We start from the raw sequence: 27,316 nt of genomic DNA, 5'->3' as shown, positions 1-27,316 counted from the left end.
CGGGGCTGGGCATTTTTTTGCATACTAAATTTATCCTGCATGTTCATTTATCATGTTTTGATTTTTCTTTGTTTATTTTCATTCTTTTTCCTCATTGCCCACATTTCCACCCCTCCCTGTGCTCATTCTCCACCTCTGTCCTCCTCATCTCCATCCTGCCTTCAGACCATGAGAGAAAGATTGGGCTGATTCGATTTCTCGTGTCTGGCTATGTGAATGTGCATGCGTTGGACACATTTTCTGAGCACGCCAGTGTGCTTGCATCCTCTGCTGCTGCCACCTTCCAGGATGGGGCGGACCCCCTGCCGCCTTTTCTCTTTCTTCCAGTTCCCAGCTGCCAGAGCATGAGGGTACCTAAACGAGATGGTTAGTAGGTAAATTAGCTCTGCCTTAGATGTAATAGCTCAGGGGCTTGTCCTAGAGCCTGGCTTTCTGTGTGAAACACCGACCTCCCTGCTACTTGAACTGATCATGTCACATTTGCTTCAGAGAGATTTCAGGAAGCACCCTGTCTACTTGTGCCTCTTTCACTTCACCCTGGGGGTGAGGGCTCCTTATATTTGTCTGTTTGGTGTCTTTGCAATAGTATTTGTAAAGATTTTTACTAGTACATGTTTTTGGTTTGGATTTTTAATGCTGCTGGTTTTGCTTCCTGACCCTTAGATGACTGTCAGATTCATTAACCCTATTTTCCTCTTTACTAGCGTCACCAACTCATTTGGGAGTCAGCGGGGTGGGCAATGCCGACAGGCTACACATATGAACAGCACTGTGTTACTCAGAAAGCCCCTTCAGGTCCATTGTCGTGGATCCTCATAATACCTTTCTGAGATAGCAGGCGAAATATTATGATCTACATTTTATAGATGAGGGGACAGACTCATAGAGATTAAGTGACTCAGCCAAAGCCACACGGCTCTTTAGTGGTTGGGCAATGATTTGATCCCCAGTCACTGGACTCTCACTCCAGTGCTCCCATGTTCTGAGCAGAGGACCCTCTTTGTATTGCCAGAGTTTAGAGTTTCTACACAGTGTTTCAAAATGCCCATTATGTAGAATCTAAAATTCTTGGAAATACTGGGTTTTGGTTAATGTATTTCATCAGTATAGTTAAGAATATGGAATTTAAGCCGAAACCGGTGTGGCTCAGTGGATAGAGCGTCGGCCTGCGGACTGAAAGGTCCCAGCTTCGATTCCGGTCAAGGGCATGTACCTTGGTTGCGGGCACATCCCCGGTAGGAGGTGTGCAAGAGGCAGCTGATAGATGTTTCTCTCTCATCAATGTTTCTAACTCTCTATCTCTCTCTCCTCCTCTCTGTAAAAAAATCAATAAAATATATTTTTTAAAAAAAAGAATATGGAATTTAAATCTGAAGAAAATGTGTAACAAGAGAGTTACAGAATCCTGTGTTTAGAGATCAGACCAGTGCTTCCCAAACTTGTCTGCACATTGGACTCACCTGGGGAGTTTCAAACCTTGCAGAGGACTGGGTCCCGCCCCGAGAGATTGTGGTTTCATTGGCCTGGGGTGCCTGGGCTCTGCATCTTTGAGAACCCTGGGTGACTCTCATGGGCAGGGAGGTTCAGGAACCACTGCGTTGGAGGATGGGTCTGTCTCCCGTGATGCTGCTGCTCTGCATGCCACAAAGCACAAGCGTCTTTGTGAGAGAGAATCATCAATTGGTTGCCTCCTACTCGTGCCCCTACTGGGGCAGGGATTAAACCTGCAGCCAAGGTACATGCCCTTGATGGAGAATCGAACCCTTGACCCTTCAGTCCGAGGGCCAGTGTTCTAACCACTGAACTACCAGCCAGGGCGAAACTTGTTTTCTTATCGTTGGATAATTTTGAGAGTGAGAAAGATACTGACTCTTCCTTTCCTTGTTCTCTGAATTTAGAGGTCCTGACATAGTTGATGTTGGCGTTTCTCTGGGTCTTCCACATTGAAATATATCCCCTGACTCTTGTTGCCTCTCCCAAGTGTGTCCTTGAAGCCTGACATTAGAGAAGCTTATACTTTACTTAGTAGACTTGGATCAGATTTTGACTTTTTCTAAAACTTTTTTAAAAGTTCCAGCCACCAAGTTAAACACCATGAGCAAAACCAGCCTTGGCCAGAGCATGAGCAAGTATGACCTTCTGGTTTGGTTTGAGATCAGTGAACTGGAGCCTACAGGAGAGTAAGTCCAACTTTCTAAACTTTAAATAAGGTCAAGTTTTTCAAAATTAGAAAATGTAATTTTGAGTCTCTATTCTTGTTCATGAATCATTGTCACTTTCAAATTCCAGTTTTGAATTGAATGTTGGTGGTCTTGCTATTACACTTTGAATCAAACTTTTGTCAGAGAACTGACTACTTAGTGTAATAACTTACCTTCTTATTAGCAACAGCAAGATCGTGGCGCCTGGCACTTTGTTAGGAGGAAAGACAACCTACATAGTGAGTTTTATCAGCAGCAAAGAGAGAAGCATTTTGCTCATCATGGTCAAGACTTGCATTAATAATCTCAGCGAGGGGGGTGGGGGAGATGTTTCCCTAGACCAGGATTTCTCAACCGTGGCACTGTTTGGGGCCAGCTAATTCTCTGATGTCAGGGGCTGTCCTGTGTGTTGTAGGATATTTAGCCACAACCCTGGCTTCTACCCGTATATGCCAGTAGCACATTACCAAACGTCCCGGGGGACCAAAACCGCCCCCAGTTGAGGACCATTGTCCTAGATCAAAATGATGAGCATCAGCCTACTTTCTCTATGAGCTGTGTTAGAGCAAGTGGAAAATGTACCAGTTATCGTTTCTCTAAAATGCTTTTGGAAAAACACACCAAAAAGATCCCCCTCCTGAAATAGAGGCAAGGGGCTGTGTTAGTTAATGTAGAGGGTAGGGGATGAATGCTATCCTGATGACCCTCTGTGTATAATGCTAAGTACCACCACCATCATGCTCATCTCCATGAAACAGTTACTGAGTTCCCACTATTTGTGAGGTCTGCAGCTGTCGATCCTGTGTGCAGTTGTCAGTAGAGACATCACTTTAAGGAATGTGACTTCCCATAGACAGATCCATCATGTGATTATGACTTGCATTATGAGGGAGAGGTAGTTACAGTAATGCTTTCTACTGAGTTAATTTCTTTCTGATTCTTGTAACATGATGTAGACTCTGAAATGATCTCCTCTCTCCTTGTACTCCCTATTGTAGTATGCATTATTTATGGAATATCTGTTATGCAAGGGGCTGGGGTAGAGCCAAAAGACATTACTGTCCTGTGAGCACTTAAGTCTAGTAAGGATGAAGAGACATAGACATGTGGAAACATTATTGGATGTGAATGACCGTGCGATTAAATGCCTGAATGGTGAAAAAAACATGGATCGGAGTTTAGAAAAGCAAAGACCAGTGGGGGACAGCAGCCAGGGAAGACTGCGGTGAAGTAGCACTAGTCAGCTTGAGCGTCTGTCTCACTCTTTGCCATGCATTTCTGTTGTTACAGGTATATCCCAGCTGTGGTGGACCATACAGCAGGCTTGCCCTGCCAGGGGACATTCTTGCTTCACCAGGTACTAATGAGGGAGCAAAAGAGACCTAGGAGGAAACACACACACAGAAGTTTAGATAAGAACCATGACTCTGATTTTCTGCTTTTCCTCTCCTTTTCTAAGGGATGTGGAGGTGGCGGGACATTGTCCTGTTCTTTTTTATTTTCCTTTTTTATATGCTTGTTTTTAATTTCTTCCTCAGACTTTGGCTTATATATACTCTTGCTTTTACATATAAATATATTATACAGCCCTAGCCAGTTTGACTCAGTGGATAGAGTGTCGGCCTTCGGACTGAAAGGTCCTGGGTTCGATTCCGGTCAAGGACACATGCCTGGGTTGCGGGCTCCATCCCCAGTAGGGGGCGTGCAGGAGGCAGCCAATCAGTGATTCTCTCTCATCACTAATGTTGCTATCTCTCTCTCCCTCTCCCTTCCTCTCTGAAATCAATAAAAATAAAAATATATTTTAAAAAAATAATCCTATATAATAAAAGGTTAATATGCAAATTGTCCCCTTGACCTGGAGTTCTACCGGGGAGTTCAACCAGGGGGCGGGGCAGGCCCACCAACTTCCTGTGGCCCCTCCCCCGGCCAGCCCCGGCCCCAATCGGCCTCCCCCACTTTGATCAGGGCTGGCCAGCCAGCTAACCTCCCGTATCCCCTCCCCCGGCTGATCCAACTCGATTGGCCCCGATAAGGCGGACCAGAAGAGCTATTTTGGTAAAATATTTTGCTTCATTCAATTACTATAATTCATGCAGCTTCAATGTCATTTTATACAATCTTTATTTCGTGATGTTTGGAAACTGCTTCCACAGCCAAAAGTTCTTAATGGAGATAGAGGATAAAAGTTACAGTGAACAGAAAATCTAGCCGTGAAATGTAGGTTGACCCCTGTGGGTAGAGGAGCTGGGAATCTCATACTTTGGGACATACATTCTAAGCATCCATTCTTTTTTTTAATATGTATATTTATTTTTATTGATTTCAGAGAGAAAGGGAGAGGGTAAGAGAGATAGAAACATCAGTGATGAGAGAGAATCATTGCCCTAGCTCAGTGGTTGGCAAACTAATTAGTCAACAGAGCCAAATATCAACAGTACAACGATTGAAATTTCTTTTGAGAGCCACATTTTTTAAACTTAAACTTCTTCTAACGCCACTTCTTCAAAATAGACTCGCCCAGGCCGTGGTATTTTGTGGAAGAGCCACACTCAAGGGGCCAAAGAGCCGCATGTGGCTCGCAAGCCGCAGTTTGCCGACCACGTCCCTAGCTGGTTTGGCTCGGTGGATAGAGCGTCAGCCTGTGAACTAAAAGGTCCCAGGTTTGATTCCGGTCAAGGCACATGCCTAGGTTGCGGTCTCAATCCCCAACAGGGAGCATGCAAGGGCAATTGATCAATGATTCTCTCTCATCGTTGATGTTTCTCTTTCTCTCTGAAATCAATACAAATATATTTTTTAAGAAGAGAGAGACAGTGGTTGTCAAACCACTGAGCCAAACTGACTAGGTCTAAGCATCTATTCTTAAAGCCATATCAGAACCTGGCTCTTCCTGGGTCCCTGACCTATGTCCCATTGTTTAGAATAACAGTGTGGATAGCATTTCCATTCTTTCTCCATACCTCTCCTTCCTGCCCTCTGCCACACCAAACATTCCAGAAACAGGAGGAAATAATAGTTTGTCCCAGCTAAATCACAGCCCTGCTCCATTCCCTAGGGCATCCAACGAAGGATCACAATGACCATCGTCCATGAGAAGGGAAGCGAGCTCCATTGGAAAGATGTTCGTGAGCTGGTGGTAGGTGAGTACATTCCATTGGCTGAGGACGGAGCCAGGCTTTGTGGAGATCACGTTGTTCCTGGGGGCGCACAGGGACTATGTGGGAGGCTGGACTAGAGCTCGTGGCCCACGGAGAATGCAGAGGCCTTGACCCTGAAGCTACTCTTTCTCTCAGCTCCACCATCAGGGATTCGTGATTCAACCATTGTTTTACTCGGGTACCGTGGAATGGTTCTGTGCTAGAAGTCTCTGCCCATTGTGAGCTTGCCCTTCACTTGAAGAGACAACATATAAATGTACAAAGCAGTTTGATAAATAAGTGCCAAAATGAGAACAGATTGTGATAAGAGAGCTCACAACATAAGGATCCGAGAGGACTGGGTTAGCTTTGTGGGAGAGGATTGGAATAGGTTCCAGAGCAATTAGAGGGGCTTGTTCTGTTTTCCACACAAGGAAACATTTTAAGTACGTTAGTCTGGAATATGTGTAATATGCAAATGGCCAGCACCCCATAGGCAGAGTAGAGAAATTGAACTAAGGTGTAGTGAGAGGGACAAACTCGTTAAATAGTATAAACTTTAGAATGTATGGCAGGGGTTCTGAGCCTTCTATTGCCTTAAACCCATTGGCAGTAGTGAAGCCTCAGAATTAGGTTTTTAAATGTAGACAGTACTTGGGATTACAAGGGGAACTATATAATATTAAAATACAGTTGTTAAACTACTAAACAAATGTGTTCTTTATTGATACATTAAATAAGCAGCAGGTTGAATTTCTGTTTCAAAGTAGTGATGAATATCTAGATGTTTTACATTAGTGTGATATGAAAACATCTGTGATCTCTGCTGAGGATGAATTCATAGTACTGCTGATTCTCCTGTGGTTTGTCCCCTCCCTTCATAATAGAAGAAAATGCCAAATTTCAGTTAGAGGTTCATGAAAATAAAATTGTAATTTTTTTCCTGAAGTTCATGGACATTTTGAATTCTATTCATAGACCCTCCCCTTTGGTGTCTGTGGATGAGATTAAGAACCCCTGGAAGGAAGATTATACTCTCTTACCTGGGACAGTGGTTGTTAAGCTTTTTCAGAATTAATTCTTGTGTGGAATATTATTACATAGAACAGAAGAGATGCTTTCTTTTTCAAATATACCCATGCTCTGGTGTCTTTATTTCTTTTAGGGCGGATTAGGAATAAGGCTGAGGTGGATGAAGCTGCGGTTGACGCCATCCTCTCCCTAAATATCATCTCTGCCAAGTACCTGAAGTCTTCCCACAACTCCAGCAGGTGGGGCACCTACGGAGTGTGATGAGTCACCCCGGGGGACTGATTGGTGGTACACCATTAGATTCTTCATTCATTAGTGACTTCTATTTAGAGGAAGAAACTAATTCTCTCCTCACTTCAAAACCCTTATTTTATCCCCTACCCACCCTACTCCCCCAAAATAAGCAGAGGATTTCTCTGTGTTTGTGTGTTCCTGGAAAACTTGCTCACAGCTATGTTGAGAAGAGGGAGAAGGAAAATAAGACAATAGGAAAAAGCGGGATTAAAAGTTTGGGTCAGAATTAATTTTCCCATTGTGTCCTTGTGCTGTAGCTGCATAGGAAGGAGAAAAAGGAAACAAGCCTGTGCCCTTTGCCTGTAAGAGTCGCTGGCAGGGGCTGTGGAGAAGACAGGGCCCAGCAGCAAGTCAGATGCTGTAGGAGACGGATTTGGTTTTTCCGAAGCAGCTTACCTTTCGAAATAGAAGCTTAAAAAGTTGACTGAAGTAAAAAATAATGAAAAGATACACACTTTAAACTTTTTTGTTTTAATTTAAACTACATAAATGTACATTGATTTGTCCAGCGCTTGCTGTAAAGCCAAAGCCTTTTCATTTATTGTAGGATCATTTATTGGATGTCCGGTTGTCTTTCTTGCAAAACCATATCCATAATTCATCATCTGTGACTTTTACTTTGGTGGAGCAAGAACTAGAAACCTATGAAGAAAATATAAGTGCCTTATCTTTTAAACTTTTTATCATTTATCATTAAAATTTTATCATTTCCCCTTTCTTTCACATTGATCTCACCCACACTTAATTTAACAACTGTTTTTTTACATAACTCACCATTATCAAAACAGTCCACTGAGTTTTTACACCTAGTTTTGATTTACAATGAACAGAAATTCTCTTTGTCCTAATGTCTCATTGATTTGCCTATCAGTTGATTAAATTAGATGATTGCATTAATGCAGCTACATAAATAGGTTTGGGACCAGATATTACCAACACTTGATAAGCTTGCAGCTCACCTCTCTGGAGCAGGTGGTCTGGATATATGAGAGAGATCTCTAGTTTCAAATGGTCAGTGAGAAATGGACATCAGTCTTTATACTTTAGGGACACGGAGAATGTAAGTCAATGTGGTAAGTTACTAAATGGAGTTTGGTTAAGAGAACTTCTATTCTATTTCATGTTTACAGTTGAACTTACAGAACTCCAATTTGGGTGTATCATGTGTGCACGTTAGAGGGCTCTCTGATACATTGGTACTGGAGTGTGGCTCACAAAGGCCATGGCTCCTTTCCTTCCAAGTCCTACATTTATGTTACATAATTGACTTGTTTCCCACAGCAACTTCCTACCATTCCAATACTCAGTCACCTCCAAAAGGGGTGTTAATGGAGGTGGTCTCCACATTCCCTCCTCTGTCCAGCATTTTCTGTAATTGAATGCCTGGGAGAGGGACCCATCCTATATAATAAAAGGCTAATATGCAAATCGACTGAACAGGGGAATGACCGGTCGTTATGATGCGCACTGACCACCAGGGGCCAGACGCTCAATGCAGGAGCTGCCCCCCAGTGGTCAGTGTGCTTCCACAGGGGGAGCGCCGCTCAGCTACAAGCCGAGCTTATGGCTGGCATGCACAGCAGCGGTGGCAGGAGCCTTTCCCCCCTCTGCAGTGGTTGGACATCCCCTGAGGGTTCCCGGACTGTGAGAGGGCGTAGGCTGGGCTGATGGACCACCCACCCTGAGTGCACGAATTTCGTGCACCAGGCCTCTAGTATCATTATAACACCTCTATAAATTGTGTCCCATGGAGTTCTTTGTTAATTGTCCACTTGAATTCACTTTGCTAAACAGCAAATTTGTCTTTTTTATATATTTTTTTTCTTCTGCTTTTCTCTCCTTTCTTTCCCTTTTTTTTTCTTTTGCTGCACTAACAAGAGCTTTTCCTATGTTTTTTCAGGCTCTTTCTTGATAAGGATATTCCTAGGTATTTTCTGTTTGCTTTTTTGCACATAGAGATTCTAGTTTATCAGGATGCTTGATGTCTTCTGTTGCTTTGACTGCTGTTTTAATTTTGTGTTTTCCCCTCCCAAACCTAAGAAAACCTGGAATAGAGAAAGACTGTGCTGCCTGTTGTGTGCAGGGCTTTCTGATGTGTGTACACGTCCACATATGGCTTCCTAAATGCTGTGTAGAGTCTTTCATTATTTTCTATTCCATTTACTAAACCTGTCCGTTTTATTCTTATGCCCACGACGTTCCCCTCCTACATTGCAAAATAGGATGTTACTCCCCTCACTTCGTAGAGAACCTCAGGCTTTGTGTTTTTCTTCTTTGTCTTCTCTCTGTCAGAAGCTTGAAAGGTTTGCTGCTCTGTGTGTAGCTTTGCATAATAGTTCACTTTTTTCTTTGTTTTTGTCCTGTGTGGTGGTAGAGGCCCATTTAGCTATTTGGGTAGCTGAATCTGTGAGAAATACTTTGTTTATTTTTAAACTTTTCTCTTTCTCCTGTCAGGGCTGCTTATCTCATCTGTTTGTTTTCTCTTTTGGAATAGAAAAAATTCTGATTCAATAGTGAAGGAAATTTTTCCTATCTCTCTCTCTATCTGATTTAGAGAAGAGAAAAGTGATACATGACAGTATAGCCTAAAACGTTTTAATGTTTTTTTTAAAAAGACACACACACACACACACACACACACACACACACACACACACATACACACACACACACGGGCCCATTATTCAGACATTTCTGGAAATCCACTTGAGATCATTTCCTAACCACTGTAGGAGCCATACAGGAAAACATGTCTCAAGATTCAGTCCTGTTTCTAACTCTGAATTCTCTTACTAGCTTGATTCAGTTGACATCACTAGTGTTTGGTTGTATTTCTTACCACCACCTCTCAAGAACTGCCAAAAGAATGTGCTGCAGTAACTCCCACACACCAAGCAAAACCACCCTCCCCGATACCTGAAGATTTAGGTGGAGTCAAAAATTCCTTTATGTTAGCCAAGTTTCTACCAGTGAAATGTTCTCCTTAGGTTAAATGAAAACAACCTAAAAACAGAAATGTGAACAAGTTTTCTTACACAAATTGAAATCTTTTGCCTTTGTTGAAAAAGAGTCATGAAACCTAAATATTGGCACAGGCTTCCATCCTATTTTGGTCTCTTCCTTGTTATCTCCGTCTTTGTCTTGTTAATTGTGTCTACATTCCTTTGGTGGACTTATAGAGACTTTTCTCAATCCTACTAACTAGCATGTGAGAGAATAAGGAATACTTCTATATCCCAAGAAACTAGAAACACCATTCAGAAAGGATATATGCACCCCTATGTTCATAGCAGCACAATTTACCATAGCTAAGATTTGGAAACAACCTAAGTGCCCATCAGCAGATGAGTGGATTAAAAAACTGTGGTACATCTACATAATGGAATACTATGCTGCTGTGAAAAAGAAGGAATTCTTACCATTTGCAACAGCATGGAGAGCATTATGCTAAGCAAAATAAGCCAGTCAGAGAAAAATAAATATCACATGATCTCATTTGTGGAATATAATGAACAACATAAACTGATGAACAAACACAGGATCCAAAGACAAAGAAGCATTGATCAGGCCGTCAAAAATCAGAGGGAAGGTAGGGGAGGGTGGAGTTAAGGGAGAGAGATCAACCAAAGGACTTGTATGCATGCATATAAGCCTAACCAATGGACACAGACACCAGGGGGTAAGGGCATGAGTGGGGGTGTGGGTGGGGGCAATGGAGGGATAAAGGCACATACATAATACCTTAATCAATAAAGAAAATAAAATAAATAAAACCATCAAAAAAGAAAAGAAGACTTGGATCTAGAAGAAGCTACAAATGGAAATAAGAGGCTTGGATCTAGAAGGAGCTACAAATGGAAATGACAGGCACTTGGAGGATGGGGTGGTTAAGGAGTGCTATCAGAAGTGTATTTGTTTTCTCTGTGGTCGTTTCTAAAGGAAGAAGCATGGGAACATACTTAGAGATAAGAATACTAGCAACAGTGAATTCACCATTGGGGAAGGAGGAAGGAGGAATGTATTGGGCAGGGAACAAAGTGTCTAAAAACTTTCATTGAGCCCTGGCTGTTTTGGCTTAGTGGATAGAGCGTCAGCCTTCAGACTGAAGGGTCCTGGGTTCGATTCTGGTCAAGGGCATATGCCTGGGTTGTGGGCTCAATCCCCAGTGGGGATCATGCAGGAGGCGGCTGAACAATGATTCTCATCATTGATGTTTCTATCTCTCTTCCTCTCCCTTCCTCTCTGAAATCAATAAACATATAATTTTAAAAATAAATAAAAACTTTCGTTGAATCGGGTGAGGTGTATTGCACGTACAGAGAGCTAATGGCAATGGGAAATCCACTCTGCTGGGTAGACAGGTGTCTTCCCGGACACTCGTTATGGGGTCTGAGAAGGGAGACTGCCGTAGCGTTGGGAGCTGATATGTAACTACATTCCTCAGTCCAGTGCTTCAGAGGAGACATGCTGGACTGGAGGGTTAATGTCAGTTAGGGTCTATGGTGTTTTACCTGTAGGAACAACTTTTAAAAAATCATGGCACCCACCCAGAGTTAAATCTTCTCCTGTCACCATATATTAGAACCCCCTACTCCTCCCACATGGTGCAATATACAAATCTTGTAACTGAAACCTATTGTTCATGCTGACCAATGTCACTCCAATAAATTTAATTTTTTTAAAAAGTCATTAAATCAAACTTCTAGTTATTAAATGTAAGATTGACTTTCAAGTGAGTTGGGTTTTTTTAAATGACACAGTAGTTGGCTACCTCAGGTGTTAAAAATCATTTTACTGACACATCAGCTAAGAAGAACCTCTTGTTCTTTTATTTGAAGCAAGCTTTCTATACTGTTTCCTCCAGTGATTCTCCCAGATATGTTTGTGACATCTTTGAGGCCAGCAGCAGTGGGTTGTGATATGAAGACTGCAGCCCACAAATTCCCGAGTATTTGCTTCCTGCTCTCGATTAACAGAGGATCATACTTAGTCTTTCTTTCTTCTTTTACTTTCTGTCCATACTCACTCACCCTTTCATCTTAATCCCTTTGGTTGATCTCACTGTTTCTGTTTTAGGCAGAGGAGAAGCAGGCTCATCAAAATAAAAAATAAAAAATAGCATAGCTAGCTGCCCCTTGGTGGGCGGGGACAAAAGGAGGAGTCCTGCCCTTTCCTCCCGGAGTGAAGGTCCCACTCTGCTGTTAGATCTCAGCACACTGAGAGCTGCTTGGCATGGGTTCTGTGATACACTGACAGGGACAGTGCCTGGGCTGAGGTGACTTCAGCTTCTGTCGGATGACTTTGTCTTGCCTTTCTGACCTTAGGACCTTCTACCGTTTTGAGGCCGTATGGGACAGCTCCCTCCATAACTCCCTCCTTCTCAACCGAGTGACACCCTACGGGGAAAAGATCTACATGACCTTGTCGGCCTACCTAGAGGTGAGGAGACCCGAATCTTGAGTTGCTATGAACAGGCAGCCCCGAACAGTGGACGGGCTAGAGCAGGAAACGGGGAGGAAAGATTCCACTGAGGTCCTTTCTCCCTCCATATCTGAAGTTAATTATTTTTTTTAAAGATAAGCTTTTTAAAAAATTAATTTGAGAGAAATCGAGAGAGAGAGAGAGAGAGAGCGAGAGCAAGAGCAATCGGTTGCCTCCCAAACTTGTCCTGACCGGGAATCGAACCCACCTTACAGGACGCTGCTCTGACAGTTACACCGGCCAGGGCAAGTTAGTTATTTTATTATACTTTACTAACTGTTCTGATTATATTAGTTTCTGTTCCTAATCTCTATTTAATCAAAAAGTCACATGACTTTTCTTATAGCTTCAGCATTAGTACCCTAATCATCATTCTTCAAAGAATGTATGATTCTAAGAAAACTTCGCCTCCTGCTTTTATCGTCATGGACAGAGCCTAGTGGTGGCTAACAGCACAGACTCTGGAAGCAGCCTGTCTGAGTTCAAATCCCTGTGCTGCCACTTGCTGCCTGCATGTCTCTGGTCAAGTGACTTCACCTCTCTGTACCTTGATTTCCTCCTTTCTTAAGCTGGAACAGTAGCATTTACCTCCGAAAGTTGTTAAGATGCTATATAAAAGTGTTTAGAACAACACATGTTAGCCATTATTACAGAATAAAACTTTGAAAATAAATGCATCTGCAAGGAACACCACCACATCTTATCGGCCGTGTTGCTGTTGAAATAGTTGGTAGAGCTGAATCCTCCAGCCCCACATCCGGGACCAGCATTCTAAATGTGGTGGCACAGACTCTGTCGAAGATGCTCTGTCTGTATCTAATGGAGCCCCTCCTGTCTGCTTTCAGCTGGATCATTGCATCCAGCCAGCTGTCATCACCAAGGACGTGTGCATGGTCTTCTATTCTCGGGACGCCAAGATCTCGCCCCCACGCTCTCTGCGCAGCCTCTTTGGCAGCGGCTACTCGAAGTCACCAGACTCGTAAGTTTTTGAGACAAGTTTAGCTTCCAGTTGGTTTGCCCAGTGAAGAATCAGCAGAGCCCCAGGCAGCTCTGGCTTGCTGTTTCAGGGTAGTTCACATCCTGTAAGCCATTATGGCCGACACCTGGGATGCAGTGACTTGAATGTTGGCATTTAATAAAATACTAATGACTGGATGAGTTACTGAGGGAAGGAAGGAATATTACATTTGAATACTTTCAAAACAGTTTGCAGGGACTAAATTTTTTTTAGTGTCATCATTATTCTAACAGAGTACCATTGGAATTTTTCTTCTTTTAAAGATTTATTCATATTTAAGATATACAAAAATATATCTTATGCATCACCACCCAGCATAAGATGTAAGTATTACTGATATAATAAAAGGTTCAGTACCTCTCCCTAGTCACACTCCCCAGAATTTGATGGTTATCATTTTCTAGTCAGACTTCCCCCAACTTTTCTCTCTTGCAGTAAGAAAAGACACATTTTTTAATTTTTATATTTGTATTGTAAACTTTATCATTCAACTTTATTCATCCTATTACAATAAAAATGTTCAAAAGATTGAGATGAAAACAGATTCCTTGTATGAAAAAATTAAGTTCGGAATAGGAAAAGAAATAAGATACTTATGTTTGAGGGTGAGTTGCAGTCCCTACAGAAGAGACAGTGTTTTAGGTAGAGAGAATTCAGATTTTCCTGTTTCTGTGATATAAGATATTAAGTAATTGTTTGTTTTAATTTAAATAGCAATCGAGTCACTGGAATTTATGAACTCAGTTTATGCAAAATGGCAGACACAGGTAGTCCAGGTAAGAGCTAATGGATGGGGAGGTGATAGTTGTCTTTGCATCTGTTTGGAGTGTATCATGTCAAAAATCTACCTTACCCATATAGGAGAGATATAAACTTTATTAGAAACCAAGCATATTTTACAAGCCAGGTTTTTGGTGCTATATTTTTCTGAGTTACAACACTTTGGTTTGTGACGTGCAATACAATTATAAAAACTTTACCGAACAAAATGTTCCTGGGCTATGGAATATTATAAAATAGTCAAGTGGCCCTAACCGGTTTGGCTCAGTGGATAGAGCGTTGGCCTGCGGACTGAAGGGTCCCAGGTTCAATTCTGGTCAAGGGCATGTACCTTGGTTGCGGGCACATCCCCAGTAGGGGGTGTGCAGGAGGCAGCTGATCGATGTTTCTCTCTCATCGATGTTTCTAACTCTCTATCCCTTTCCCTTCCTCTCTGTAAAAAAATCAATAAAATATTTTTTTTAAAATAATAATAATAAAATAGTCAAGTGTATTAGAATGAATTTGGTATGGAAAACTTCATTACCCTTTTGCTATCCAGCTTAGCCCCAAGGTTAACTTAGTAGTATCACTTCCCAGGTGCTGTCAAACTAGAATTTGAACTTCCTGTGCTCGAGAAGACAAATCTAGTTGAACTTGTTTGTGTCCTTTTTGATGTCTCTTTGGGCTCTGTTCCTTCAGCTCGGTGGTCTTAAGCAGCACTTTGGATTTTTATGTTTGTAAACTGGAACATGGACAAAAGGTTTTTGTTTTTAATATTAGGCAATCTTTTAAAAATATTTTTACTGATTTTTAGAGAGAGAGAGAAACATCTGTATGAGAGCAAAACATCTATTGGCTGCCTCCTGCATTACCCCCTTACTGGGGATCAAGCCTGCAACCCGGGCATAAAAGTCAGGATTTTTTTTAAAAACATTTGGTTAATATGAGTTTGAATCATTTTAGAGAAGATGTGGAAAGAGGTCAGGGCTCACAGGTAAGATTTAGATTTAAAAAAAGAAGACTTTGAATATGATTCTAAGTCCCAATAGCAGCTAATTATAGTGTCCAGAGAGTTCCTTGAGGATTATTTAATTAACATGAATTTATGTCTTTTATATGTAAAAACAGTTTAACATTTTACAAAATTAATGGGAGATGATGGGGTAAAGCCATCTGTCATCTGCCATTCTACCTGAACTACTGAATGTGGGTGTGTGTATGGGCAGGTGTATTTTTATATATTGGGGACCATCGTGTACAGACTATGTAATCACCTCTATATTTTCACTTAACATAATACCTTTTTCTCAAGTTGCATTGCAGTCTTCATAATTATCAAATAATATAAATCTCACTTTTAAAAGAAATTTAGAGAGTTCTTTGAATTCAAAGGGATTGAATTATTATTAACAAAATCCCATGTATCTAGAGACCAAGTCTTTCTTAGTTCATCATGTATATGAATTATTCATTTTGAGGTAACATTGGAATCGGATTTTTCTCAAAAAGAGTTATTTCCTCTTGTCTCAGGCATGCAGAGGAGGAGGAGAAAAGTCTTGGATACGTCAGTGGCCTATGTGCGGGGAGAAGAGAACTTAGCTGGCTGGCGGCCCCGTGGGGACAGCCTCATCCTGGAGCACCAGTGGGAGCTGGAGAAGCTGGAGCTCATCCATGAGGTACGGGGTGGGGGCAGGAGGGAGGAGAAGGTGCTCAGATGAAAGCTTGGGCCGGAGACTCTCGGTCACCACCTCGGTGTGATCCTGGCTTTCCAGGTTTCCATCACCATGAGGCATAATACTGCACTTACTAAAACTGTAATGAGCTTTGTGTTTGCTGAGGCAACAGTGTTGCTCTTCTTAGGTGGAGAAAACCCGCCACTTCCTGCTTCTGCGTGAGAGACTTGGTGACAGCACCCCCAAATCCCTGAGCGACTCGTTGTCCCCCAGCCTGAGCAGCGGCACCCTCAGCACCTCCACCAGCATCTCCTCTCAGATCTCAACCACCACCTTTGAAAGTGCCATCACGCCCAGCGAGAGCAGTGGCTACGACTCCACGGACATTGAAAGCCTGGTGGACCGCGAGAAGGAGCTGGCCACCAAGGTGTGACTCCCTTCCCTCGGCTGGGCATTTGCTGTGAGACTGAACTGATCAGTCAGTTTCCGTTCCATCTTCTTCCTTCTTTGAGGGCCTCTGTTTCAAGGCCTGCACCAACACTGTGAATATAGAAACAAATCCGACTCAGTTCTACCCTTAATTAGCTTACATGCAAATGGTGACAAGCATGTAATAGAGGCGTATGTCTAGGTGCTGTGGGAGCCAGAGGCGAGGCCTCCGCAGGAGAGCATCGTGAACTGGCTCAGGAGGGTGCAAGGGAGGGAGCCAGCCGTCCTGCATGATCAGTGTGAGGGAATCCTGTGGAGGGCACGAGATGGAGTTAGGGAGATGGGCCAGAGCATCGTGCATACCATGCTAGGGAGTTTAGAGCAGGATGGGGAACCTTTTTTCTGCCAAGAGCATTTGGATATTTATAGCATCATTTTTAGTCCATGCAAAATTATCAACTTAAAAATTAGCCTTTCGCCCTAGCCTATTTGGGTCAGTGGATAGTGCGTCAGCCTATGGACTGAAGGGTCCTGGGTTTGATTCCGGTCAAGGGCACATGCCCGGGTTACGGGCTTGGTCCCTGGTGGGAATTGTGCAGGAGGCAGCCAATCAGTGATTCTCATCATTAATGTTTCTATCTCTCTCTGCCTCTCCCTTTCTCTCTGAAATCAATAAAAAATATATGTTAAAAAAAATTTAGCCTTGCTATATTTGGTCAAACATTTAAATCACCCCTAAAGCCTTGGCAGGGCCAGATCAAATGATTTCGAGGGTCTTCTATGGCCTGCGGGCTATACGTTCCCCACCCTTGGTTTAGCATGTCTTGGGAGTGACGTGGCAATATTTTAAACATGTATTTGTTTTAGAAAGACTTCTTTGATAGCAATAAAGAGGATGGATTTGTGATGAAGAGAGAGACTAGAGGCAGAAAAAACCATTGCAGTAATCCAAATGAGAAATGATAAAGCAAATTAAGAATGAAAGGGATGCGCCGAAACCGGTTTGGCTCAGTAGGTAGAGCGTCAGCCTGCGGACTGAAGGGTCCCGGGTTCGATTCCGGTCAAGGGCATGTACCTTGGTTGCGGGCACATCCCCAGTAGGGGGTGTGCAGGAGGCAGCTGATCGATGTTTCTAGCTCTCTATCCCTCTCCCTTCCTCTCTGTAAAAAATCAATAAAATATAATTTTTTTAAAAAAAAGAATGAAAGGGATGCTATTGCATTCTTAAGCACTTCTAAACTATGAAGTTGCAGTATTCACTTTTATAGATTTGAGAATGGCTTTTTTATCCACTCATTTTATCTTTTTTATTAGGCATATACAGGCTCCTTGCTATTTGCTTAGTTAATTTCTAGAGCTCTTAGGCAGCATCTGAGCTCCACTGTGGGTCTTAAGCATGTGATTTTCCCTTCCTGCCTTGTGTCCAGGGCTTTGTTTAACCATTGAAATTTACGCTGCCACCCCTATGTTCATAGAAGCACAATTTACAATAGCTAAGATCTAGAAACAGCTCAAATGCCCATCAGTAAATGAGTGGATATAAAAAGCTGTGGTACATATATACCATGGAATATTATGTAGCAGTAAAAAGGCAGAATCTCTTACCCTTTGAGACAGCATGGAGGGACCTGGAGAGTATCATGCTAAGTAAAGTAAGTCAGTCAGAAAGACAAGTATCACATGATCGCACTCATGTGGAATCTAAGTAACAAAATAAAGTGATGAACAGAGTGGATCCAGAGACATCAAAGTATGGAACAGAGTGCGGAATCTCAGAGGGAAGATGGGAGAGTGTAGGTGGGTGGGAGGTAATTAGCCAAAGACCTTGTATGCACATATGCATTACCCATGGACACAGACAATAGGGTGCTGAAGGCCTGGGGTGGAGGGGGCGGGGGCGGGCCGGAGGGAGTCAATGAGGGAAAAGGGGGGACATAAATACTTTCAACAATAAAGAATTATTTTTTTTTAAATAAAGAAACTTAATGCTCCCTTTCTTTTTCCTAGTGTCTGCAACTTCTCACCCACACTTTCAACCGAGAATTCAGCCAGGTGCACGGCAGCATCAGTGACTGTAAGGTGAGCCACTCACATTTCCTGACCCCGGAGCACGCTGCTTTTAGGTGGCTTGACGTGGGCATAGCATGGTATTTGAGGATGCATGACATATCTGCTCTTGTATCTGATTTTTTCACAATACCGACTTCTGAAGGTGAAAGTATGTCGCCGTGTCTCTTCAAGAGATTATCAGATGGGAACTATTTTGGCTTTCCCCTGAATCCCTTGGAGAATATTCTGTAGGGGGTGGTTTGTCATGTGTTTGTCACAGAAGTCCTGAGGTTTGCCCTAACCGGTTTTGCTCAGTGGCTAGAGCATCGGCCTGCGGACTGAAGGGTCCTGGGTTCGATTCCAGTCAAGGGCATGTACCTTGGTTGCGGGCACATCCCCAGTAGGGGGTGTGCAGGAGGCAGCTGATCGATATTTCTCTCTCATCGCTGTATCTAACTCTCTGTCCCTCTCCCTTCTTTGTAAAAAATCAATAAAATATATTTTTTAAAAAATATTTTTAAAAAAAGAAGTCCTGAGGTTCTTGGTGGCATGAGATTTTGTTGCCTTCCACACAGAGTGAGGTGAACACTTTAAAGAACTTCGGGGTCATTCGCTCGGTTCTAGTCATGACCTTTTTGGCTTATTCCTGCCGAGTGGGGTCTTTGCACCCTTGCCATTCCTTTGCCCAGAATAGTCTTCTTCCAGATGTTTCTAAGATTGGCTCACTGATGCTTCTTTTTTAGTTTAAATATTGTAAACCGCGCATTGTAAAGCCAGCAGCTCCCTGGAACTTCTCTCTCCCTGATTCACTTTTTGCTATAGCACTTATCACTCCCTGACATTTCTTTTTTTTTTTTTTTTTTTTTTTGGTCTTAAAGTATTTTGATGATATTTTAAAACCATCTGTGGTAGTCCTGACATTTCTTTTAATCCTTACCCGAGAATATGTTCTTACTAATTTGGGAGAGAGAGGAAGGGAGAGAGAAAGAGAAAAACAAAAAAATTGATTGTTCGCTTCCCATACATGCCCTGACCTAGGATGGAACGTGAAACCTAGGTATGTTCCCTGACTGGGAATTGAACCCTCACCCTTTGGTGTATGTGTGACGCTCCAACCACCTGAGCCACCCAGCCAGAGCCTGATGTGTATGTTGACTGGCTTATTGTCCGCCTTCTTCACTTAGTGTAAGTTCCAGTAGGACAGGTCCTCTGCCACATTCTTAGAACTTGGCCTGCTGTGCTAAGTGCTCGGCTCATATGCATAAGGTCATTTAATTATCGCAGGAGGGCAGTGGCAATATAAGAAGCCAGCCTTGCCTCTTTTGTAAATGTCATGATTCCTGCCAGGACACTAGGGCCATAAAATATGTATTTGTAAGGCTTGTTTTCTGAAATGACCTGAAGCAGGGTATTTTTTAAAGCGAGGTCACTGCTTGTCAAAGCTGCTTATTGCAGAGACAGTTTCTTCCATCTGAATCTCACTCGCTCTCTTCTGTTTGCTTCCAGTTGTCGGATATCTCTCCAATTGGACGGGATCCCTCTGTGTCCAGTTTCAGCAGCTCAACCCTCACTCCCTCCTCCACCTGCCCCTCTCTGGTAGACTCTAGGAGCAACTCTCTGGATCAGAAGTAGGTGCCCAGGTTTTTCCGCGAGAAGCTAATCTAAGAACCAGGGGAAATGCCGGTCTTCCTCTAGCTCAGTGGTTCTCAGCTGAGGGCAGCAGCACCCCCCTAGGCAGCATCGGAAATATGGGGAGCCTTCTCTAGATGTCACAAGTCTGGAAAGATGCTACTGACATCTTTTAATGTCACGTCTTCCTAACTTCCTGCACCAAATCATTGGCTCCTCTTATTCCCGTTCTGCTCACTTGTCCTTCCGCTCCCACCCTGCTTCTCTCCTCAGTTATAGCCCACATAGGAAGCCCCATCTTGGGAAAAATATTTTTAAATAAATTTGGAGAAAAATATTTTGATGATACAAAAAAATGAATAGGTAAGACTAATAGAGACAACTTTAATGTGAATTCATAGGTACAGTGCACCTCAAACTCCTTTGCCCTGTCTCCATTCATTACGCTTCCCTGTCAGAGCCCGCCTCGTTATCATCCAGCTGTCTGTCTGAATGTACCAGCACTCGCACAATGGAACGTGGCTGGAGAAAATAACCAAGAGGCAATCTAGTTAATTCTAGGCTGCATTGACTGTCAGACATTATTTAATGTGCCGCTAAGAAAGACAAAGCACTGCCAACTAAAATGTGACACACTATTGACTGTAAGACGCATCCCAGTTTGAGGAATGGGAAGACATTTACAAATGGGCTTTTTGTAATTGATGAAGTACAATTAATTAGGCTAGGCTGCTGTCCGAAGATGACTAACACTGCAGAGCAGAGGAATTCTTTCTCCCGTACAGCCTGGACTGGTCCAGGGCAGCATGCGGCTGTGCACCTCCTGGTCACTCAGAGACACCCCTCCACCCGTTGATCTGCTTTCTCTGCCAGCCCCTCAGGCTGTGGTTCTCAGACGTTAGTGCATCCAGGGAGGCTTATTAAAGCCCACGTGGCTGAACCCCACCCAGAGAGAGTTCCTGGTTCTCTAGGTCTGGGCTGGAGCCTGAGAATTTGAATTTCTAACGGGTTTCCAGGAACAGCCGATGATGCTGGTCAGGGGTCCTCACTGTGAGAGCCGCTGTGCTTAGGTGTGACCTTGGGACTAAATTGAAACAGAGGGATGGAGTCATGTTCCAGACACTTCTGATCAGGGCTTCACAATAGGAGGTGGTCTGAGTGACGTGCGCTCATCGGTGACCAGCCTCCTTTGCAGCCTCTGAAGGCGGAGCCCAGTGGCATTTGGAATGACCGTTCTGACGCCAGCTTGTCCTCCAGGCCAGCTCTCTGAACCTGATGTCTGCAGGGCCCCTGCTGTGCGGAGAGGCCTCGTTCCTGCTGGTGGGATGGTTGTACACATCTGCGTTCCTCGCTGAAGCTCTTGTTATCCCTAACCTCTAACCTCTCTTTTAAAGGACCCCAGAAGCCAATTCCCGGGCCTCTAGTCCCTGCCCAGAATTTGAGCAGTTTCAGATTGTCCCAACTGTGGAAACACCGTATTTGGCCCGAGCAGGGAAAAATGAATTTCTCAACCTTGTTCCAGATATTGAAGAAATTAGACCAGGGTGAGTACTCTACCCAGAGATGCTGGGTATTAAAACAGCGTGAGGTCTCTATTGCAGTGTGATGCGCATGGATCCGGGTGAAAGCTCCGGCTGGGTTTCCGCCCCAGCTGTGCCATCGCGCACCACCTGCTCAGCATGCTGTGTGGTGCTCTGTCTCCTCTTGCTGTGTTACTTTGGCAGATAAGGTCCTAGGCCAAATAGACCATTGTCCTGTTTTGTTCACACGAGGGACTGGCCTAGGTGAGACATACTTTGATGTTCCTCAGCTCATAATCACTTTCCTTTTGTGAGAGACAAACCTATCTTGTATTGTCCTTCTTAGCTCGGTGGTTTCCAAGAAAGGATACCTGCATTTCAAGGAGCCATTTTCCAGCAACTGGGCTAAGCATTTTGTTGTGGTCCGTCGCCCTTACGTCTTCATCTATAACAGTGACAAAGATCCGGTGGAACGTGGCATCATTAACCTGTCCACAGCGCAGGTGGAATACAGCGAGGACCAGCAGGCCATGGTGAAGGTCAGTCCTGCCCTCTCTCGGCTTCTCATCGCCATGCATGCCCTTCCCTTGGAGTTCTGGATTCTGTTGTGTGACAGAGCGTCTCTCCTGTATATCTGGCTCTGAAGTGCCGTGCGATGCGCCGGATGCCCTGTGAACATGGCCGGTGTCCCCATTGCTCAGCCCACGTAACCTTCTCGTCTCCCTGCATCTCTTTCAGAGCCCTAACATCTTCGCTGTATGCACGAAGCACCGCGGGGTCCTTTTGCAGGCTCTCAACGACAAAGACATGAGTGACTGGTTATATGCCTTTAATCCACTCCTTGTTGGCACGATACGGTGAGAAGCTGTCCCTGCGTTCCCTTCCTTGGCTTTTGGTCCCCGGAACATCAGCATAAATAGGGAAGGAAGTCATGTTGCAAACAGATTTAAAACAGGGGAAGGACAGGGGTGTAAGTGCGGTTGTGGGTGCTGACGAGGCCTTAGCTTCTCAGAAGCTATCCCCTGGTGTCCGAGAGGCTAAGGAGACACTGGTCATGTTTGCATTTAACCGATCTGCTTTGACTTTTTCTTCTCAAGGGGTCTGCAGCCAGGGTCTGTGGGGCTGAGCGAAGGGAAGATTGGGAGGCCCTTCCCGGTCTGCCAGTCAGTATGCAGCACGTGACCAGCCTCCCATCCTAGGAGGGGCTGTGTTGCAGGGTCCCCTAGCGGGAAGCCCACAGCCCAGCCTGTTTGCTCAGAGAGCCTGCGACCTGGGTCTGCAGCGCAGTTTAGGAAGAAGTCCAAGGAGGGGCCCATGGGAGAAGAGGCCTGAGAGGAGAAACATCTGGATCCAGCTTCCTAACAGGCCTCTCTGTGTCGCCCATAGGTCAAAACTCTCCCGCAGAGGCTCGAGCCAGCCGAAGTACTGAGTGACTGCTGCGCACCCTCAGCGCCTTCCCAGAGATAAAGGAAGTGTTACCTCTCGTTTCTCTTTGTGATTCTTGACGGTTGCTCTTGTATGTAATCCTGTGGCTTAACTACTTTTCCCTCTTGTCCAGCACTTTTTCTAGCTCCTGTTCCCCATCTCCATTGCTCTGTACCCTTTTTCTTTTTTCCTGTGCTGAGAATCTTGTTAGTAGCATGTGGCCTAACAAAAGGGGAAAAACACAGACAACAAAACAAAACAAAAACAAAAAACACAGAGAGAGGGAAATCCAGTGACTCTCCAGATTATTTTTGGTATATCTTGGCTTCCTTTTGTATGGGAGCTCCCCATGTGACCACCTCTGATGTCTGTACTGCTGTCTTTGGGTATATGTCTTTTTTCAAGACAACATAATACATTTTTTCTTTTCTCTGTTTGTGCTCTCACTTTAATTTTTCTTGGGTAGCTTAGAGACAAAGGGACGAGACATCTGGCCTTTTTGGAAGCTGAGAGGGAAAAGCTTACCTTTTTCTCTCTGTTGCTTTCTTCCCTCACTAATCCCTGCGTTTCCATTCAGGGAGAAGGTTGTGGTGAGCTCAGCAATGGTCAGGTATATTCTCTGAAATCGGGCTTACTTAGAACATGGTTATGCAGTTTTCAGTTAGAGAAGAGGAGAGGGCTTTCAACAGGCCTGAGGCAGTGGCTGCTGCTGACTTGTCAGAAGGGAAGAGCCAAGGATGTTGGGTTTCCAAGGAGCGTAGAGTGGGGGGTGGGCCGTGGGTGGATGGGATGGTCAGTAGGGTTCTTGTGAACTGTGCTTCTCATCTGGGAGGGAGCCGCCTCTGTTCTGTTCTTGGCATTGGTAGTGATGGCGAGTTTGGAATCTGTGATGTCATACACAGATGTCCCACCAGGGGGAGTGCTTCGCTTTCTGATGAGGAACTTGATGGTCTTTGTAATGCTGAGTAATGACCTTGTGATTGTAGCTCCTGTTGATCAAAGAAATGTAGCTTTCACGTATAAACCTGGAAGTCTCCTCTGAACCCAGTGGTTATTTCAGTAATCTCTGTCAGATTGAAAAGACTTTCAGTGCTGCCTGTCCCTATACTCATAAATAAGCTGCATGGCAGACTTCACAATCTGGACCCCAGGATTAAACCCAGCCACTCCCACCGCTAAAAACAAAAGGAAAGGACATCTGGGGGCAGAGAAAAGACCCCACCTGAGCCCTGACTGATCCCAGGGTTTCGTTGCGCACCCGGCTGGCCTCACCTTGCTTCTCCATCGGGTGTGGAAGCGTTGCCAGAGGAGGAAGGAGGAAGCTGATAGTCTCCTGACAGGACAGGGTCAGCTCTTCCAGACGCCAGCGTGGAACATACGCTTTCTCTCAGCTGCCTGCAAGGGTTTCAGAGTGACCTGGAGGAAAAAAGGCCCCGCTTCCTTGAGTAGCTTTGCCATTGGTCGGCTTGGGTTGTTGATACCGTCCTTTACCTCCTTGCTCAGACCTCTCTGCTTGACCATCCCTTGGGCATTCAGGACAGTATCTGCTGGTTCCCGCTTTGTGGAGATTGCGGGTCTCAGCCTGGGGGTTGCTGACTCTCAGGTGCTGGGGAACTGGATGGCTTTGCCTTCGCAGCCAAGGGCAGGGGCACGCACTCTGCGGGGTAGTTGCTGGGCAGGCTCAGACCCTTGCTTCCACCCTCCCCGGTTGGGCTCATCTCAGAACAGGGCTCGCAGCTGCACTTGTTCTAATTGCCTTGCAAAGAGGCGGAAGTGAGTCAGGGAGAGCTTAATAAAAGAAAGGACAGAACCACAGGCGTGACCTTACCTGAAAAGTGGTCAATAAAACTCTAGATTTTTTAAACTTTCTTCTCCTTAAAACATAGGTCACTAACACTAATGTTACTAGTTTTTCTAAGCGACATTTTTAAAGTAGTTAGAGGTTCCTGCATTATCTAATGGACACAATCTGCCCTTCTGGTGTATACCCCCATCTAGGATCTGGGCGTAGAGACAGCTTCCTGGGCCGGAAATAAATCTAATTTCAGGGAAATGACATTTGAAGGTTACTTTTAGAATCAAATCATGGATGCTGCTGCTGTTACGAAGTTTGATGGAAGGATCCATGTCTGTGTGGCAATAGGTGGGGAAGGCTGAGGGAGAGGAATCGTGTGGTACACTAAATGACTTGGGTTTCTTCTTCTAACTCAGACACAACTGGCTTGGAAAGTCTTTGCTTTGGAGTGTCAGCTCTTAGAACAGGCGGCACTGGACTGTTCGTCACGTGCCCCCGCAGGAAGGCCTCGTGAGGACGCGGGGTCTCGTGTGCTCTCCCCGTCCGAGGGGCCTCTGCTGCGGCTGACGGGTACAGGCAGCCCCTTCTGGTCCCCCTCCTTCTCTAGGGCCCATCTTCAAACTGGAGTTGGGCGTTTCAGGGTTGATGTTCCCTTTCCAGACAGGTTCATCCCCACTTTGAAGTCCTGGGAGAGGGTTTCTGCCAGGACCTCTTTATGAGGCTTTAGCTGAAGCCACGGGCCAGGAAAGTTGAGGAATGAACTTGACCTTTTAAGGAAATGACCTTTTGAGGGTTTTTAATTTCTTTTTTTCCAAATCACTCCTTTAAACAAGCAAAAAAAAAAAAAAAAGCAAGAAAGAAAACACACAAATGAAGGAAACATGAATGCTAGTTAAAGTAACCCTCTGCTCCCCTCGTTCCCCATCCTCCTCTCTCCTGCCAAAGCAAAATGCGGCCTCTCAGCCCGCACCAAGCCAGTGCTCACGCCCGCCTCCTGTGCCGGCCTGGGGGTCAGCCAGCTCTCAGACCGGGCTGTGCGGGGCCGGCCAGCCCCTGCACACGGCCAGGGCACGGGAAGGGCTGCTCTGGCAGCTGGGCGGGTCCTAAATTCCTGCTCACTGTTAACCGATGGCAAGGGAAGATGACCTTCCCAACTAGGAAACCACTGTTTTATGTATCTCTTTTCCCTTTAGCTCTGTGGAACTTACACAGACACTCATCGTTTTGCTGGATATTTTCCAGCTCTTTTAAGATGAAAGAATAAATTAAATCATTGCGAAAGGCCTTTTGGGATCTGAAAGTAAAATGGCTTCTCCTGGCACATATTTCAAAGCAAAGACTTTGTTGCCTGCTGCTTGTTCTCTAATTATTTAATTAAATTAAATTCTGTAAGGTATTTGTATATTTATACAGCTGTAATTAATTGCACATTGGACTGGAAAAGAAAGGCTGACCTCGCGTGTGGCACCTGCCGGTGCCGGCATCCCTGGTGCTGCGTGCCACTCGGTTCTCCTGGGCAGTGTCCGGGCTTGTTGTTGGTTTGTGTGACCGGGGTCCTTCATCTTTCCTTCTGGGTCCTTTTTTAAAATGTGGTTGTTAACCTGCTCCTTAGAGAGAATTCTAATCCTGCTGCTGCTCTCAGAAGGTGTGCTGACTGCACTCTAAACGGGACTCTGACTCGGTGGACTGCAGCCGCCCACCCTGGATGACTCAGCCGCGTGTGGCCAAACCCTTACTGTGTGAGATAGGAATGCATTGGTTTGTGTTTCCTTAGAATTGGATTATCAGCTGAGAGATTATCTGCTTTTGTTGTTCAAAAGGCCATTTATGAAATTCGTATTCGAGCCCCATAAAATCTTGGGAAAGCTGCTAAATCATTTAAAGGGAGAAATTAGAGTTGATACAAATTTCATGTTAAACACCCACAGCCAAATAGCTGTGCTCAGATGGAAGTCCGAGCTGAGGTTGGTCTCGCCGAACCTGGCTGTCGTGTGTCCTTTCATGTCTTCGCGTTACTTTCACGCTGCGTGTTGTGGCATCCGTTCGCCTGAGGGCTCCATCGGCCTTCTCACGTGGAAGGCACCGTCTTAGACTCTGTGGCCCTAAAGTGTTTGTCCATTGAGATTTCAATTCTCACGTCACCATCCTTGTGCATTAAACAAAGCCCATGAACATAAGTGGCCTTTTTGAACCAGGACTTTGCAAACTGATCTCTCCCCAGTGAAGGAGTTGAGCACATCAGCAACAATGTATGTACATTATTAATTTCCGATGTTCATGTTCATGTTTTATTATGTAAATATTATCTGATGTTTGGAGCTTGGGTATACAGAATGTAAATATAGTTCTTGTATTTGTACTAATTCTGGTTCTTTTGCTGTATAGCCTTAGATGTGCAATGCAGACATTACCTAACTGTGTATGGTCACCTTGCATCACGGAACTCTTAGTGAACGGGGTCATAATAAAGGTACACCCAGTGCACCAGAGGGCTCTCGTGTGCATTTATTGTTCACGCTCTGAGGGGTATTTACACAGAGACTTCTCTTGACTCTCGAAGACACTACTTTCCTAGGACAAACGTCACGACGCTCTGACCTTCGTGTTCCTTTCTGGTCATTCAGAAGAGCGGCTCCTCTCTAACCAGGAAAGCCAGCGAGGTGCTGTTTCTTTGAAGGTACCTCCCTCCCAGGCACGGCAGTGGCTGATTTAGGTAGAAGATGTGGCTCCCCGCTCCCTCAGCCCGAAGCCTCTCTCTATACACGTACCAGAGATTCTGTAGTGATTGTGGTATTTGGGGGGAAGGGATTGAAAACTTCAGCATGTCACCTTAGTTTATTTAACAAGTTCCTCTTGTGAGCAGAGCAT

General features: G+C 44.5%; 1 protein-coding gene across 2 annotated transcripts in view; it reads left to right on the top strand.

The window, feature by feature from the left end:
* The window catches only part of KIF1B (kinesin family member 1B), a 138,546-nt gene extending 111,614 nt beyond the window's left edge, over window positions 1-26,932 (top strand). For both annotated transcript variants that reach the window (XM_079777209.1, XM_079777211.1), the window contains 15 exons: window positions 2,072-2,180; window positions 3,492-3,558; window positions 5,260-5,344; window positions 6,507-6,612; window positions 11,992-12,106; window positions 12,994-13,127; window positions 13,881-13,942; window positions 15,459-15,604; window positions 15,789-16,028; window positions 18,038-18,109; window positions 19,586-19,707; window positions 21,103-21,252; window positions 21,575-21,767; window positions 21,967-22,085; window positions 22,615-26,932. In XM_079777209.1, the coding sequence (XP_079633335.1) occupies window positions 2,072-2,180; window positions 3,492-3,558; window positions 5,260-5,344; window positions 6,507-6,612; window positions 11,992-12,106; window positions 12,994-13,127; window positions 13,881-13,942; window positions 15,459-15,604; window positions 15,789-16,028; window positions 18,038-18,109; window positions 19,586-19,707; window positions 21,103-21,252; window positions 21,575-21,767; window positions 21,967-22,085; window positions 22,615-22,657 (1,763 nt within the window). In that variant the 3' untranslated portion in view covers window positions 22,658-26,932. The remainder of the gene's footprint in view (window positions 1-2,071; window positions 2,181-3,491; window positions 3,559-5,259; window positions 5,345-6,506; window positions 6,613-11,991; window positions 12,107-12,993; window positions 13,128-13,880; window positions 13,943-15,458; window positions 15,605-15,788; window positions 16,029-18,037; window positions 18,110-19,585; window positions 19,708-21,102; window positions 21,253-21,574; window positions 21,768-21,966; window positions 22,086-22,614) is intronic.
* Window positions 26,933-27,316: the final 384 nt, after the last annotated feature.

Source organism: Cnephaeus nilssonii (genome assembly GCF_951640355.1).
Source record: "Cnephaeus nilssonii genome assembly, chromosome: 7".
NCBI classification, from domain to species: domain Eukaryota; kingdom Metazoa; phylum Chordata; class Mammalia; order Chiroptera; family Vespertilionidae; genus Cnephaeus; species Cnephaeus nilssonii.
Note: the sequence above shows the minus strand (reverse complement) of the source record. Positions and strands in the feature narration are given on the sequence as shown.